We start from the raw sequence: 15,391 nt of genomic DNA, 5'->3' as shown, positions 1-15,391 counted from the left end.
CACACATACATACCACCCATTGCATGCTATGAAACTAGCAGATGAATAGTTTTGAGATGCCCTAATACAGGTGGATCAGAGATCTGTTACATTTGCAAAAAATACATAAACTTATCAGTTTGCAAATATTGGTTCATTTTGCATGTACATGTGGATTCTAAAAAAGGAGACTGCAGCCACTGCACTCCTCTACTGATATTTCTGCTGTTGCGCTATCCAGGGCTTAGCATTTGAACCTAGGCACGTGGTTTGTTTCTTTCAGCCCAACCACAAGCTGTAAACTAAGCACAAAGCTTGTTTGCAGCACATGGCTTGTCTAGAATGAGAACACCCATGAGCCTGAGTTCAGATGAATGAATTAGCCAAACCATGGCTTGGCACTGGGTAGCACAGAAGTAAGAGGTCGAAGGAATTAGTGTGTTGCCCATGGGAACACGGGAACCATGCTAAGCCATGGTTTGACTTACTGTTACATGCAAACTGGTTTGCTGCATGTTTCTAGCTTTGATAGATAAGTCTTTGCTTTGATGCATTTATTTTCTGGGGTGCTTTTATTGAAACAATCAACATTTAGTTATTTATCAGTTTTATTTAAGGTCCGTGCCTTTAATAGGACTTCTGTGTTCATGTGGCATGTATTTTTGAACTGAATGTTACTGGGTAACCTGTAGTTCCGTAATTCACCATTTTGTTCAGCTGGCCTTATAGTTTTGGGATCCGTTTTGTTGTGATGAGGCAGTGTCCTCTGAAGGATGAAATAAAACAAATAAAGGACAAATAGAGGGTTAAGTTTTAATTGATTTTGTGTAATTAATCTCTGCAATCTGTAAGTTCAGTTTACTTTTATGGAATTGGTTTTCATGACTCTTTAACAGCAGACTTAAGTATATAGTGGTCTTTTCCCTTTTAGGCTTACTGTCCAGGCTGAATGTCCAATGCACTTAGAAGATTTCCCTATGGATGCCCATTCGTGCCCATTGAAATTTGGCAGCTGTAAGTAACATGGCTAAAAGCGCAGCCTCTAGCTAGTAAATATCTTACGTAGTTCAAGATCTCATTTCTGCTCTTGGACTTGCTCACGATTTATGTATGCTTCAGCAACATTGTGCTGCATTATATGTTCTGGGGTTTTTTATATTTAAAATAATTCATTTCCAGTGCTTTTGTCTTTGAACATGTTAGCTAATTCCCTGGGTTCTTGTTTTTCCAGAAGATATTATGGCCTAATTGCAGCATTCATCATAAGTAATGTCATTTATTGACCAATAGGTTTAAATCGTTATAGTAGCAGAGTGACACAATTGTTAATACAGCACCTGGATAAGAATAATTACATACCTGATGCAGTGTGGAAAATGAAATAAAATATCTGGAAAACATGTGCTTTGAAATTACGCCAATGCAGTCCCTACACAAGCTGAAGTTTATCTTAATGTTTTGTTCTTTTGTACTTGTATGAAGGCTGTAGCAGGTAAAATCTTCTACAATACTCTTCTAATGCAACAAATACGCTTTTTAAATTGTACAAAATAAGTGCAACTGAAAATGCATTTGCACTAAATAGTGAGCAGGTTCACACATCACTTTAAGTCCAAGTTTAGTTTAACTATGATTTAAAGGGCTGTTTGGAGCTTTGCTATAGTTTGGCTCAGTGTTATGTTCAACCCAAGCAAAGAACAATCCTTGGTTACAGCTTACGGTTTTTTGTAGAAAGAAACGGGCCAAACCATTCCAACCCGTGCACCAGCACACTGCGCTTAAGCTTAACTATGGTTTAAAGTGATGTGTGAAGCAGGCTAATATGAGGATAGGCTAACTGGTATGAGTCCATGCTTAATTCTGTTTGTGTGGTGGAAAGGTGACAATATATCTCACTAATATTTTGTTCTTCCTTTGAGAAGTATAGACTTGGCTCAGACACTACACAAAAAACCATGGCTTGTAAAATCACATGGGTTGTTGTGACATCTGAGCAGACATTTTGTGAATCATCTTTGCTTTGAAGCTAGTTTGAAGATCACACTTTGTGTAATTCTTTGTGATAAAATGTCCTTCACCAAACAAGTAATAATATACGTTTTTATTGTGGTTGTGAATTACGTTTTATACATTGTGCTTTGAACTTAGGCATCAGCCTCTCAATTAGATTTAAGCAACTGCATCTCACCCAGGAGAAAGGATGTCTCTTTTGATGTGAATGCTCTTGCAAGTTTTCAAGGTAAAATAGGTTGAGTCACCTAAGAATTACATAATGAAAGAATCCTTAGTTGACACTCTTAGTCCACACGTGGACACAGACAAACAGGAGAGCCTCAAAGGGTCTTAGGGAAGGGAGGCATTGGTGACTGAATAGGATCATTGTTTTGTCCAGGGTTTCCCAAACTTGGGTCTTCAGCTGTTTTTAGACTACAACTCCCATCATCCCTAGCTAGCAGGACCAGTGGCCAGGGATGATGGCAATTGTAGTCACAAAAACAGCTGGAGACCCAAGTTTGGGAAACCCTGGTCTAGTCAGTTAAGGAAGGACTCTGGATGCCCCAGATTTTAATTCCTGGACACGACCTAAAGAAAAAAACAATATGTGCTCTGGTTAAGATCTACGGAGCAAATAAAAGTAGATAACACTCATGTGTTTGAATCTTTAATATGAATTTTTGCTGAGAGTGTGTAAAACAGAAGAAAATGCTAATGTATAATGCCAAGAGTGTCCAATGGTTTGATGAGGAGTGCAATTTGATGGGGAAAGGCTCTAAAAGGCTCCTGTTTTTCTTACAGGAAGTCAGGGCTAAGCAATCTTTCCTTTTGTTATTTTCAATTAGGGGGGAAAAACTTAAAGGCTTTATTACCACACAAAGAGCACCAGGTTTTTTGTGATCCATGGATTCTGCTTCTAAATGCTTCCCTTAATAAAGACCGTAAAACCTTCTGGCAAGTGGTCTCAGGAGTTTTGCATTCTTGATCACAAGCTCTAAACCGTTGTATCTCAGCACATGTCTGAGGGCCACTTTAGAGCCAACTTTACAGGCACAGTTGATATTATTACCGTATTTTTCACTCTATAAGACACACCAGACCACAAAACGCACCTAGTTTTTGGAGGAGGAAAACAAGAAAAAAAATATTCTGAATCTCAGAAGCCAGAACAGCAAGAGGGATCGCTGCGCAGTGAAAGCAGCAATCCCTCTTGCTGTTCTGGCTTCTGGGATAGCTGCGCAGCCTGCATTCGCTCCATAAGATGCGCACACATTTCCCCTTACTTTTTAGGAGGGAAAAAGTGAGTCTTATAGAGCAAAAAATACGGTACATCTTATTTAGGCTCTCTACTTGATGCTGTGCTATGAGTCCACACCAAAATGGAACCCAGTTTCTGTAAAAGCCAGCCTCATTCCCTCATCATCATCACTACTTTAAAGTCTGGTACATCATGACCTTTAAAGCCCTTCACGGCCTAGGACCCTCGTACCTACGGGACCACCTCTCCTGGTATGCCCCACGGAGAGCCTCAAGGTCCATAAATAGCAACACCCTAGTAGTCCCAGGCCCTAAGGAAGTTAGATTGGCTTCAACCAGAGCCAGGGCCTTTTCAACTCTGGCTCCAGCCTGGTGGAACGCTCTGCCTCATGAGACCAGGGCCCTGCAGGATCCGATTTCTTACCGCAGGGCCTGTAAGACAGCGTTGTTCCGCCTGGCCTTTGGCTTGGAGCCAATTTGATTCCCTCCCTCTCTTTCTTTTTTCTTTTCCTTCTCCTCCTGCAATGAGGCTACATTTTAATATTTTAATGTTCCATTATTTTAATGTTGTATTTTATTTTTGTTTTTAAGTTGTAATTATTCTTCTTGTTTTTATTATTGCTTGTAAGCCGCTCTGAGCCCGGCCTTGGCTGGGGAGGGCGGGGTATAAATAAAAAATTATTATTATTATTATTATTACTTCCCCTTCCTCATTCAAGGTGCTGTCCTCAGCTTTATCATCCCATCCTGATGGTGACCAAGCAAGTTGACCAAGAATAGTTGCACCCTAGGGCGATGCAAACAGTGTCCCCTTTTCTGTACACATCAAGAAGCCAGTGCGAGCAGCTCCTTTTCCTGCTTCTCTAACTTTCCGCCTGAATCCCTTACAACTTCACAGACGGTAGCTTGCATATCTCTTTCCCGAGCCACATCCTCCTCCATGGCCTTCATCCACTCCTGCAAAGCCTTCAAGTCATCTCCCTGCATTTTCAACACAGGCAGAAACAGCCAGCCCACTGCTGAGGCTGCTTATCTTCCCCCAAGGGCTTCAGTGGTTAAATTCATCCGCTCATAGGCAGCGGTTATAGCTGCTGGATCTACTTAGACAGCTGACCAATCCTGGGAACCCAGTTTCTGTAAAAGAAGTCTTACCTGTGATTCCTCAGATCAAGAGTGGGAAGGATTTGGATTGATTAATAAACCTCTGAAACTTATATAAGTAAGGCAACCTTGGTGGGCACCATTGTTGGACGCCCTTTTTACTACAGTGAATTGTTCTGGCATGATCCTTTCTAGATGGAAAAAGCAATAGTGGTACCTTTTTTTTTTAAAAAAAGGGTCAAGCTTGTGATCTGGGAAACTGTAGACTTATTAGCCTGCCATCAGTCAAGGGGGGTTGTATGCCAGGTTCTTAAGCAATGGAATGATTTCTTTCTTAGAATCTGAGAATATACTTACTGATTCTCAAGCAGCATTTAGAGAAGATTGTTCAACCCTTGATCACTGTCTGATCCTTTGTCACCTTCTTGAGAAATATACAAGAACCTTGTGAGGGAAACTATTTGCTGCCTTCATGGATTTAAAGGTAGCTTTTGGTTATATCTCCAGGGTCAAGTTATGGCAGAAAGTGGAAGAAATTCTTGTTGATAAAAGACCTCTCGCTTCTTCCTCTTTTGCCTTTGTATTGCAATAGTCTTTCACAAATCAGATGTGGTAATAAGGGACAGTTTACTAAAGATAAACCCACAACCAAGGGAGTTAAGTAAGGATGTATACTTGCTGCTACTTTGTTTAATTTGTTCCATAAATGATCCCAGAACTGTCTTAAATGACCCATATGGACTCCTACCAAAACTAGGTAATAGGAATGAATGAAACTTTATTTGTGTCAGCCGTTGGCCATAGCAACAAAAAACATTGTGATATACACAGAACAAAATAAAAAGTCAATTATATAAAACACAGTTTAGGGTCCTGAATCAGCAGGTAATAGGAAAATTTGTATCTTACTTTATGCAGTTTTCCCCTCCTGCTCTATACTTGGGCTAAAATGCCTGTTATCTCAGTTTTTAATCTACTGTAAGCACAATTGTTTAAAGTTCAATTATGGAAAAGCAAAGGTTTTAGCTTTTGAAAACAGCATTTCCCAGCATAGGTGGGTTTTAGATGATCAAATTATGCAACAAGTTATATTGGGGGTAAAATTCAATCATGCTACATTGTGGTCTACTCACAGATACCTGGAACATGCTTTATAGAATAGGAGTGTAATTGTTATTGCATTTCACACCTAATTATTGAAGCTGAGCTTGAGCAATAAGATGAGATGGTGTTTATTTATTCATCTTAAAGTATCAGATACCATTTTTAGAACAATTGTCTCACAAAGTGGTTTACAATCATTAAATACATCAGCCGTCATTAAAATACAACAATAAAGTTTCTGAATTTGATTAGAATAAGGCAGATGAACAAAAAGTTTTTTGTCAAATGCTTCACACCTCAGTCTGGGGATGGAGCTGGGAGAGGCACACATATGCTTCTGAGACCTGTAGCTGAGCATCCCAGCCCTTGGAGACCTTTCATTCTCAGTTCAGGTATGAGGTAGTTTTCAATTGACTATCCTAAAAAGTGTGCAAGAGGGGATGTTCCATAACCTCTGTCCCATGATGGGAAAAAGTGAAAGTCTTCAAAACAACAAAAAAGGAGCTCACCATGCACGCAGAGACTGGGGGGGAAATGAGTAAGAAGCTCTATAAGAAGCTAGTGCCATTCCTGTTGGATGGGAGAAAAATGATCCCTGTGCAGCAGGAGACAACGATTGAAGAAACATCCAAGGACCAGCAATATGAGTCTTCAGCCCATTATTATTATTATTATTATTATTATTATTATTATTATTATTTATTATTTATACCCCGCCCATCTGGCTGAGTTTCCCCAGCCACTCTGGGCGGCTCCCAATCAGTGTTAAAAACAGTACAGCGTTACATATTAAAAACTTCCCTGAACAGGGCTGCCTTAAGATGTCTTCTGAATGTCAAGTAATTATTCATCTCTTTGACATCTGATGGGAGGGCGTTCCACAGGGCGGACGCCACTACCGAGAAGGCCCTCTGTCTGGTTCACTGTAGCCTCACTTCTCGCAATGAGGGAACCACCAGAAGGCCCTCGGCGCTGGATCTCAGTGTCTGGGCTGAACGATGGGGGTGGAGACGCTCCTTCAGGTATACAGGACCGAGGCCGTTTAGGGCTTTAAAGGTCAGCACCAACACTTTGAATCATGCTTGGAAACGTACTGGGAGCCAATGCAGATCTCTCAGAACCGGTGTTATGTGGTCCCGGCGGCCACTCCCAGTCACCAGTCTAGCTGCCGCATTCTGGATTAATTGCAGTTACCATTAATCATTACCCTTGATTGAGATGTCTCCCAGCACAGATCCAACAGAGGCAACCATTCGTTTACAACAACTAACACATCCTGCAATAAAGCCACAGCAGCACACATTGCAGAAGGTTGTTGTGCACCAGGAACTATTCTGGAGGAGCCTATAGGACACAGTAGGTCAGTGCAAGGGGAGCTACTAGTGAGCAGCTTGCTCAACAATAGCTATTGGTGAACTTTTTGATCCTCTGCCTGCATCTACCTCTCCTTTGCCCCGTTCCCTTTTGAAGAACTAGAGTCTTTTAAAAGGCCAACGCACATCTGAAGGGAGGTATGTTCCCTGAGCTCCACAGTCTCCCACCTAATCCATTTCCTGTGCCTGGTGCACTCAACACACCCTTGAGAATCCTGTCTCTGATTCTATAGGCCCTGGAACTACGGGATCTCTTCAGCAGGCTTCTACTTGGATTTCATGATCCCTGATCTTCAGCATGAGACTCATAGTCAGGAACCTAGACCAGCTCCTTGGCCAGTGACACTGTAGGCTCCAACTCAGTGCCTTAGTCCCTGAATGACTTGGGGATCATGACAGGCACCAAGTACACTGATTTCCTGAAGGAAGTAAAAGGGGCAACAGTGGCAGCTAAACGTTGGTCTAACATGTTGTTCAGGCTCCTGCTCACCAGTAACTCTCACTGGTGAAACTGTGGGGAAAGCCTGCATCACTCAAGGCAGGATCACTTGAGGTCCTGTTGATCCTGGAGTGCAACAGTGGAAAGCACCTTGTGCCATGATGCCTGAGAGATGCAACCCATGATTTGGAATGATAAGATGGATCCAACGTTGCTGCTGCCTAATGTCGGTGAACCAGATGTGTGGGCCATCTCTCTCTCAACCTCCAGTTCTCATTTGAAGATTTATTCTTAACTTTCCAGAGTTAATTCTGCATGGTTTCTGATGAGAGCAGTCCAAGCACACACCACAGTTCAGTCCTGGTCAGCCTCTCCTGCTTTCAAGTTTCACAGAGTTACAAGGTGAGTGGATTTTGGTTTTTTTTTACACCTCTCTTAAATGTCCCCCTCCTCCTTGCTTTATTGCCAATGCTATATGTAAAATTTAAGAACCTGGTTCAAACTGCAGCAACTTCATGACGCCCAGGTGCGCCATGAATGTAGTGTTTCTCAAAAGGTGCTCACAACTGCTACATATACGTTGCGGCATATACATCTCTCACAAAATATAGGGGTTCTGTTATACTCATGGAAATACCCCTGCATTCCCTCAAGCAAGCAGCCCTGAAGTGCATGCCTGAGTCATCATTAACGATAGAGAACCTGCTGCGCTTACCATATTTGCAACCGAAACCAAAGATACCTTGAACACTGTTTATCCACTGAAAATAAAGAGGGTGTAGCCTACTGACCAGTCCTTTATTTCATGCACAGGTGTAGACGAAGTAAACCCAAACGTGGAAGAAACAGAATGGAATGTCCCAGATAGAAAAGTATTCGCGACACCCTGATCTGTGGAAGCGGAGTTTGTTGGAGAAGAAAACACCCCAAGATGCAGAAACCAAACTAGCCCCACCTTCTCCTGGTGCTAGATAGAGTGGCCAACTAAATGCTCATATTAAGCAGTCAAGCTGAGAAACAGGAGGCAAGTAGATAATGATGTCTGTGAAGGACCTGGTCATCAAATGGCAAAGGGCAGGTGAAAGCTTCAGCTTCTTACATGAGCAGATACAAATAAGACACAGAGATATGGTTTGTTTATTTAATCAAATTAAAAAAACAACACCATGACTAACATCTTAATACGTAACAGGTACCATTTTCATTATCACATTTGTGCCACTCATTTGGAAGGTAGGGACAACAAAGCTGATTTTATCAGCATGTCCTGGATAATGTCATTTTATTTTCCCTGAAAGCCCCAAATGTTGATTGGGCCAGCATGCTATTATTTACTTTAATATTTAATAAATTATAATGCTGCTTTAAATTGATCTTAACTGTGATCCTTTGTCTTTAAAAGTATAGTTAAGACAATAAAGAGCTCATGGATTTGGAGATAAGATGACCAAGTATTTTCATTTCTGAAAATGGAAGGGTCAGGTATTTCAAAATTACTCTTGTGCTATATATATATATTCTTTGTTTTTTTATGTTATTGTTTATGTAAATTTAAATGAACAATAAATAAATAAAGGGCTGTTTCACTGAACACTTCCGGTGGTTTGTTTGTTTGTTTGTTTGTCTTTTGCCACATTTGTGGGTCATGAAACACCCACTGTCTATCTCCAAGCAAACTGAAAACATAGTTTGGCAAACGTTGTTCAACTGAAACAAAAATGTTTCGATTTACAAGAGAAGAGTCGCTTGTAGAAACAACAATTTGTGGATGAAACCGAATAGAAAGTGCAGAACAACTTTAATCCGATTGGCTTCAGATAAATGCCTAGTCTATAAACAATAAGTGGGGGCAGTAAGAGAACCGAAGCAGAGGACAACCCAACAACAGAGACAGGAGAAGCATTGGGGGTGTTTTTCTGCTTTGTGTTTTCCTTCTTTCTCTCCCTCCACGATGGGGTGGAAAACCTCCCTCTTCTCCTCTCCCATGTGCAGCCATCGCTGCTTGACAAGTAAGTAAAGGGTATAGAATGGGGACGCTGGGAATTCACATTTTGATCGCAGCTGGAAATGAATTTAGGGGCTTTGAAAGCTCAGCTCTCATTTGAGGTTGGCTTCTCTGAGCCTCCAACTTCTAATTCGAGACTGGGTCTTGATTCAGGCTTTAGGTCCAGTTTTGGTTGCCCTGTATTATGCCATCCGTCAGGAAAGAAGGGAAATGTGTCCCTGTTAATTTTCCTTTACCTCTCAGCAACATTTGATATAATCGGCCGTAGAGCAACTGTCCAAGTTGGGGGTGGGTGTCATTGCTTTGCAGTGATGCCAGTCCTCCTTGGATGGTCCTTTTCAGGGGGTAATGCTTGGGCAGTGTTCTTCGGCTCTGTGTAGCTTTCAGCGTGGGGTTCCTCAGGGTTCAAATTTATCCCCTATGCATTATGTGTAGTGCTGCCTTTGAAGATGGTTTGGAAACTTCAACAGGTGCAGAATTTGGCAATCAGTTAGCTTATCGGGGCAATTAATTTAAGCATATTATGCCAATCTCATGGTGTAGAAGGCTGGATGTCCTAGAGTATGATCATTGCCAAAACCAAATTATTGATGACTTTCTGAAATTTACACAGAGGAAATACATGTTTTAGGACAAATTTCCAGTTCTTTGGGAGCAGTTTTCTAATATCTGGCCTGGAAATGGCTCTAATATTGCAGGTGCAAAGAAGAGGTTTGCTATACCTGTGGAGAAGAGAATTGCACAAGCTATGGCTATAAGAACTTCTGCAACCTGCTTGCAGCGTTTTTCTATACTGCTTATGTGGTATTCTGTGAAGTGGTTTGAGTCTTCAGTTGCTATTTCTTGATGATGTGATGATATTAGGGGTTAAGGAGAAGGTTATGGTTGAATTCCTTCATTTGGACTTCTCATGAGTGGAACATAAGGACACAAAGAAATCGAGGCGCAAAAAAATTGTGATGAATTTTGCATCCACAAGAATTATGATAGTATAGTTATCCAAGTACCGGTACTCTGATGCTAAAGGTTTATAGTTTGCAGTTGTCTATGTTGGTATCTCTGGGCAACATTGAGGTGTGCTGATTTTCACCTTGATATTCATATTGAAGCAGGAATTTCTTCTCTGGATGATCACAACTAGTTTAATGATGCGTCCATGAAGCCCTTTATTATTAGTGCTCAGACATATGCCATTGTGCTGCAGTTAGTGAGAGTCTATAGCTGGCATCTCACAATGTCAAAGGATTCTGGATCAGCTATTGTAATAGCAATGTATAGTTGTTGTTAAACCACTTTGCTTTTTTAACGAAATACGTAGCATATAAGTATTTTTTAAAATTAATACATAATAGCAGTCTTATTCATTTCTTGGTATATACAGGATTGTTTGTGTTATGGAAATACATTATGCTTTCATACACTGCAAGTTTTAGTTTCTGGTAGAGTCTATGCCAGGGGTCTGCAACCTGCGGCTCCGGAGCCGCATGTGGCTCTTTTACACCTTTGCCGCGGCCCCGGGGCGGATACAGTGGTGCCTCGCAAGACGAAATTAATCCGTTCCGCGAGTCTCTTCGTCTTGCGGTTTTTTCATCTTGCGAAGCACGGCTATTAGCGGCTTAGCGGCTTTAAGAAAAAGGAAACAAACTCGCAAGAACTCGTAAGACGTTTCGTCTTGCGAAACAAGCCCATAGGGAAATTCGTCTTGCGGAATGACTCAAAAAACGGAAAACCCTTTCGTCTAGCGAGTTTTTCGTCTTGCGAGGCATTCGTCTTGCGGGGCACCACTGTACTAGCGAGGGGAGGAGGCGCATTGTGCGCCGCAACTCTCCCCACTGTGGCGGGTGCTGTACTGGCTGTGACATCGCATGGAGGCGGTGTGTGCGTTAGTCACGGACCGTCCCGACGTCACCTTCCCTCCCGCTGACAGATCGGACATTAAGGTAAGAAACAATATATGCAGTTTTATATTTGTTTTAAATGTCGCAATGGTTTTGCGGCTCCCAGATTTTTTTTTCTTCAGAAACGGGTCCAATTGGCTTTTTTTGTCTTAAAGGTTGCAGACCCCTGGTCTATGCTGTCAAAAGTTCCTGTAATTCAAATCTGGTAACTTACTTTCACAAATGCAAACCCATGTGATTTAATGCAGATACAATAACATGAATTCCCTTAAATCTAAATTAACAATTGCCTATAGGAAAAACCAACAATTTTATACAACTGAATCCATGTTTTCCATTGTAGGATAACATAAATGAAGTATCCCATTCTTTAAATATCTTTGCTCCATGGCATCTCCTGAAGGCCCATCAGATATCAGACTTCTAGGGGGCGAAATCATGAATAGATATGGGGAAAATTTGCCCCTCCCAGATGTTGTTGATCTTACAACCCCCATCATACATGGCCATCTGCCATGCTTACTGGGACTGACTAGTCAGCAACATCTGGAGGGCCAGAGGTTCTTGACACCTGCCCTAAGATGTTCATGGGAGATGTTTACGCTGAACAGTCTTTTTAAATCAATTTTGTTACATCCAGTGCGTAATCTATTTTGACAGCAGATATCCAGTATTTTCACAATCACAAAGCAAGGAATTTTGGATGCAGTTATGTCCTCCATATGCTCCTTTCTTCCCATGTTGTTCTCTCACCTGCTTCTGAGCAGGTGTCAGCTGGACATATGTACATAGGGCCTGCCATCACTTGGGTGACAGTTAAGGGGAGGGAGCCAACCTATGCCCTCTCTCTTTCCCCAGTTTGGCTTCTCATCTCTGCTGAGACAAGCAGTGCAGGCCCCTGGGGAACACTGCAGGCCCAGTGGATGGAGTGGGAGGTTGTGCTTGCTGCACTGGTGCCAGCACTGATCTGTAACCATCTCTGCATCCTGTCCTCTGCACATGGAGAACTGCTTTGCATCCTTTATGTGTACTCTTACATCAGGGATTGGGGAGTTTTGTTTTGTTGAGGGTCACATTCCCTTAGTGGCAATCTGTCAGAGCCACGTACCAGTAATAGGTGGGTCCAGAGCTCAAAGTGGGTGGGGCCAGCCCCTTCTCCCTTTTACGGCCACCCCTTTCCCCCCTCCCTCTCTGTCTCCCTCCCTGTCTCCTAGCTAAGTTGATGGCAGAGGGCCAGGGCTCTCAATGGATTTGCTTGTTGAAAGCTTCTCCTCTTCTTCCCCCATCACTCAATCCATTTCAGGTTTTGCCCTTCCCATCCTATCTCTCCTACCTTCATGAAACTGGGCCAAGGCCTGCATAGGTTCTTCCCCCCCGTCTTATATAGACAAAGCACTTCCAAGTTCCTACTGCTTAAGAGATCAAGAGAGTCAGTGAATATCAGAGGCTGTGCTGAATTCTCTGAGCAGCTATTCCCAAATAATTGCTCTCTTTTGAGCTGATAACGTGTCTTCTTATTTCCCCCCTGTAGATGCATATACATCTTCAGAAGTGACCTACAAGTGGACCTTCAATGCATCTAATTCAGTAGAAGTGGCTCCGGACGGTTCAAGGTTGAATCAGTATGATCTCATAGGGCAAACAATTGGAGAAGAAACAGCTAAATCAAGTACAGGTTAGTAAGACAAAGAAGAAACCGTTTGAGTCCTTTTTCCTTCAGCCACTGGTGCACTTTTGGCCATACATGCAGACTACACTCTGTGGCCTTGCCAGGTTGACTTGTGGACATAGGAAATTATAGATGCTAGAACTTAATTTAAGGTACAGTATTTATATGCCACTGAATTACCAAAGTCTCTAAGTGATGTTACAATAATATACTATATCATAGAGGGCTTCCATATGGGAGCTCTAGGTTGCAAAATGGCTCATTTAGATAGAATTCTCTCTGTGTTAATTGGAATGTGAACGTCCACATACTCCATTTTTTAGTTTTTCTTTCTGAGTGACCTATCATCATTGTTTGAATTTTTCTGTGCTGTGCTTTGTGGCTCCTTGCCCTAATCATTACTCCCTACCCTCCATTACAGTGGTGCCTCGCAAGACAAAAAGAATCCGTTCCGCGATTCTCTTCGTCTAGCGGTTTTTTCGTCTTGCGAAGCAACCCTATTAGCGGCTAAGCAGATTAGTGCTATTAGCGGTTTAGCGGCTTAGCGGCTATTAAAGGATTAGCGGCTAAGCTGCTAAAAGGCTATTAGCGGCTTAGCGGCTTAGAAAAAAGGGGGGGAGCGGGGGGGGAAACGCAAGACTAGCAAGACGTTTCGTCTTGCAAAGCAAGCCCATAGGGAAAATCGTCTTGCGAAGCAACTCAGAAACGGAAAACCCTTTCGTCTAGCGGGTTTTCCGTCTTGCGAGGCATTTGTCTTGCGGGGCACCACTGTACCTTTTCCTATTTGTGGCATGTACACAGATATTTGTGTGCCTGTGCACATAAAATAAATAAATTGCCAGACATGCACAAGAGCAAACATTGCCAATCTTTACTTATCATGTTTCATGGTTACTTACCATGTTTCAAGGGTGTGTGTTTTTTTTTGGGGGGGGGTGTTATCTATTTCTACAGTGGTACCTCGGGTTACATACGCTTCAGGTTACAGACTCCGCTAACCCATAAATAGTGCTTCAGGTTAAGAACTTTGCTTCAGGTTGAGAACAGAAATCGTGCTCCGGCGGTGTGGTGGCAGCAGGAGGCCCCATTAGCTAAAGTGGTGCTTCAGGTTAAGAACAGTTTCAGGTTAAGTACGGACCTCCGGAACGAATTAAGTACTTAACCCGAGGTACCACTGTATTGGGGTTTTTTTGTTTTTTTTTTAAATTAATAGGTCCTTGGAACTGGATTGCTCAAATTCAGATGTACCTTCTGCATGTGGGAAGTGGTACAAAAATGTGTGCTTGCACCACTTGGACTACCAGAATCAGAATGGCTGGAATGTGTTCTAAAAAGTTAACACACACATGACAAACCATACGCCCAAAACAGTGTGCTAAGGAGCAATAACATGGGTTATTTTTATTTAACAGAGTTTCCATTGTAAGCAGAAATCTGGATTAAATATAATTTTAAAAAATATGGGCTGCCATTTTGATGATGACAATGTCAGGTGGACACTGCAAAAAATCTGCCGTGCATGAGCTGCACAATAAACCCCCATCTAGGAAGTATCTGGAGTCATAGTTCCGGATGATTCAACAATAGTAGAGTATCGCATTCACTTTTGTAGAGACTGCAGAGTAAAGGAAAATGTTGAGATCCAAAGAATTGTGCATTTAGTTCTGTACTCTTCCCCATCACGCAAATCACGTTTTAGACCAAAGTGAGCTTTAGGTGCAGCTTTTAATGCTTTGAGGGTGTGCTGCTCAAAATTAAACTATCAATCAATCCAGCCAGATGGGCAGGCTATAAATAACTACCACTACTACTATGGTCAATGACCAATATTCAATATGAAGCTTTGTCCAAATATATAAAATAGTATCAAAACAAAGTAACTAACCATAACAATAACATTACTAGTAACTGTATCATACTATAAAACGCCAGGCATAAAGTATAAGTTTGCTGAAATTAGTTCTTAGGTGTGCTTGTGTGGGGCTCAATCTTTGTTTGGATTTATTGACATACAGCTTTTTTGAGAGGGGCATGTGTGGATATCTGCAGTGGCGTAGTGTGGGGGGTGCAGGGGGGACGGCCGCACTGGGCGCAACATCTGGGGGTTAGGGGGTGCAAATCCACAGGTTAGGGGGCACAAATCCACGGGTTAGGGGGTGCAAATTACTTGCCTTGCCCCGGGTGCTGACAACCCACGCTACGCCACTGGATATCTGCAGTATGCTTGCCTTGTTAAAGCAGATGTCTTCGGCTTGTCATGAAAAATGGTTTAATGTGGAGGCAATTCATAATTATTTCTAGCGCTCCTCCTAATTTGATCCATTCATTTCTAGGTGAATACAAAGTAATGACAGCTCATTTTCATTTGAAGAGGAAGATCGGCTATTTTGTGATTCAGACCTACCTCCCCTGCATCATGACAGTCATCCTGTCCCAGGTGTCCTTCTGGCTGAACAGAGAATCTGTTCCGGCAAGGACGGTCTTTGGTGCGTATTGCGATGGACACCTGGATGTTGTGTTAGTTAGCATTGAAGGCAGCTCAGCATTTCAGGTGCCAGCTACAGCACATTT

The 15,391-nt window shown here is 42.2% G+C and overlaps 1 protein-coding gene across 3 annotated transcripts in view; it reads left to right on the top strand.

The window, feature by feature from the left end:
• GABRA2 (gamma-aminobutyric acid type A receptor subunit alpha2) overlaps nt 1-15,391 on the top strand; it is a 76,085-nt gene that overhangs the window by 49,001 nt on the left and 11,693 nt on the right. For 2 of the 3 annotated variants that reach the window (XM_077934329.1, XM_077934328.1), the window contains 3 exons: nt 911-993; nt 12,683-12,826; nt 15,154-15,306. In XM_077934329.1, coding sequence (XP_077790455.1) covers nt 911-993; nt 12,683-12,826; nt 15,154-15,306 — 380 coding nt within the window. The remainder of the gene's footprint in view (nt 1-910; nt 994-12,682; nt 12,827-15,153; nt 15,307-15,391) is intronic. The other variant, XM_077934330.1, reaches the window with a different exon arrangement.

The sequence above is a fragment of the Podarcis muralis genome, chromosome 9 (genome assembly GCF_964188315.1).
Source record: "Podarcis muralis chromosome 9, rPodMur119.hap1.1, whole genome shotgun sequence".
NCBI classification, from domain to species: domain Eukaryota; kingdom Metazoa; phylum Chordata; class Lepidosauria; order Squamata; family Lacertidae; genus Podarcis; species Podarcis muralis.
This window is presented reverse-complemented; position numbering and strand designations above follow the sequence as displayed.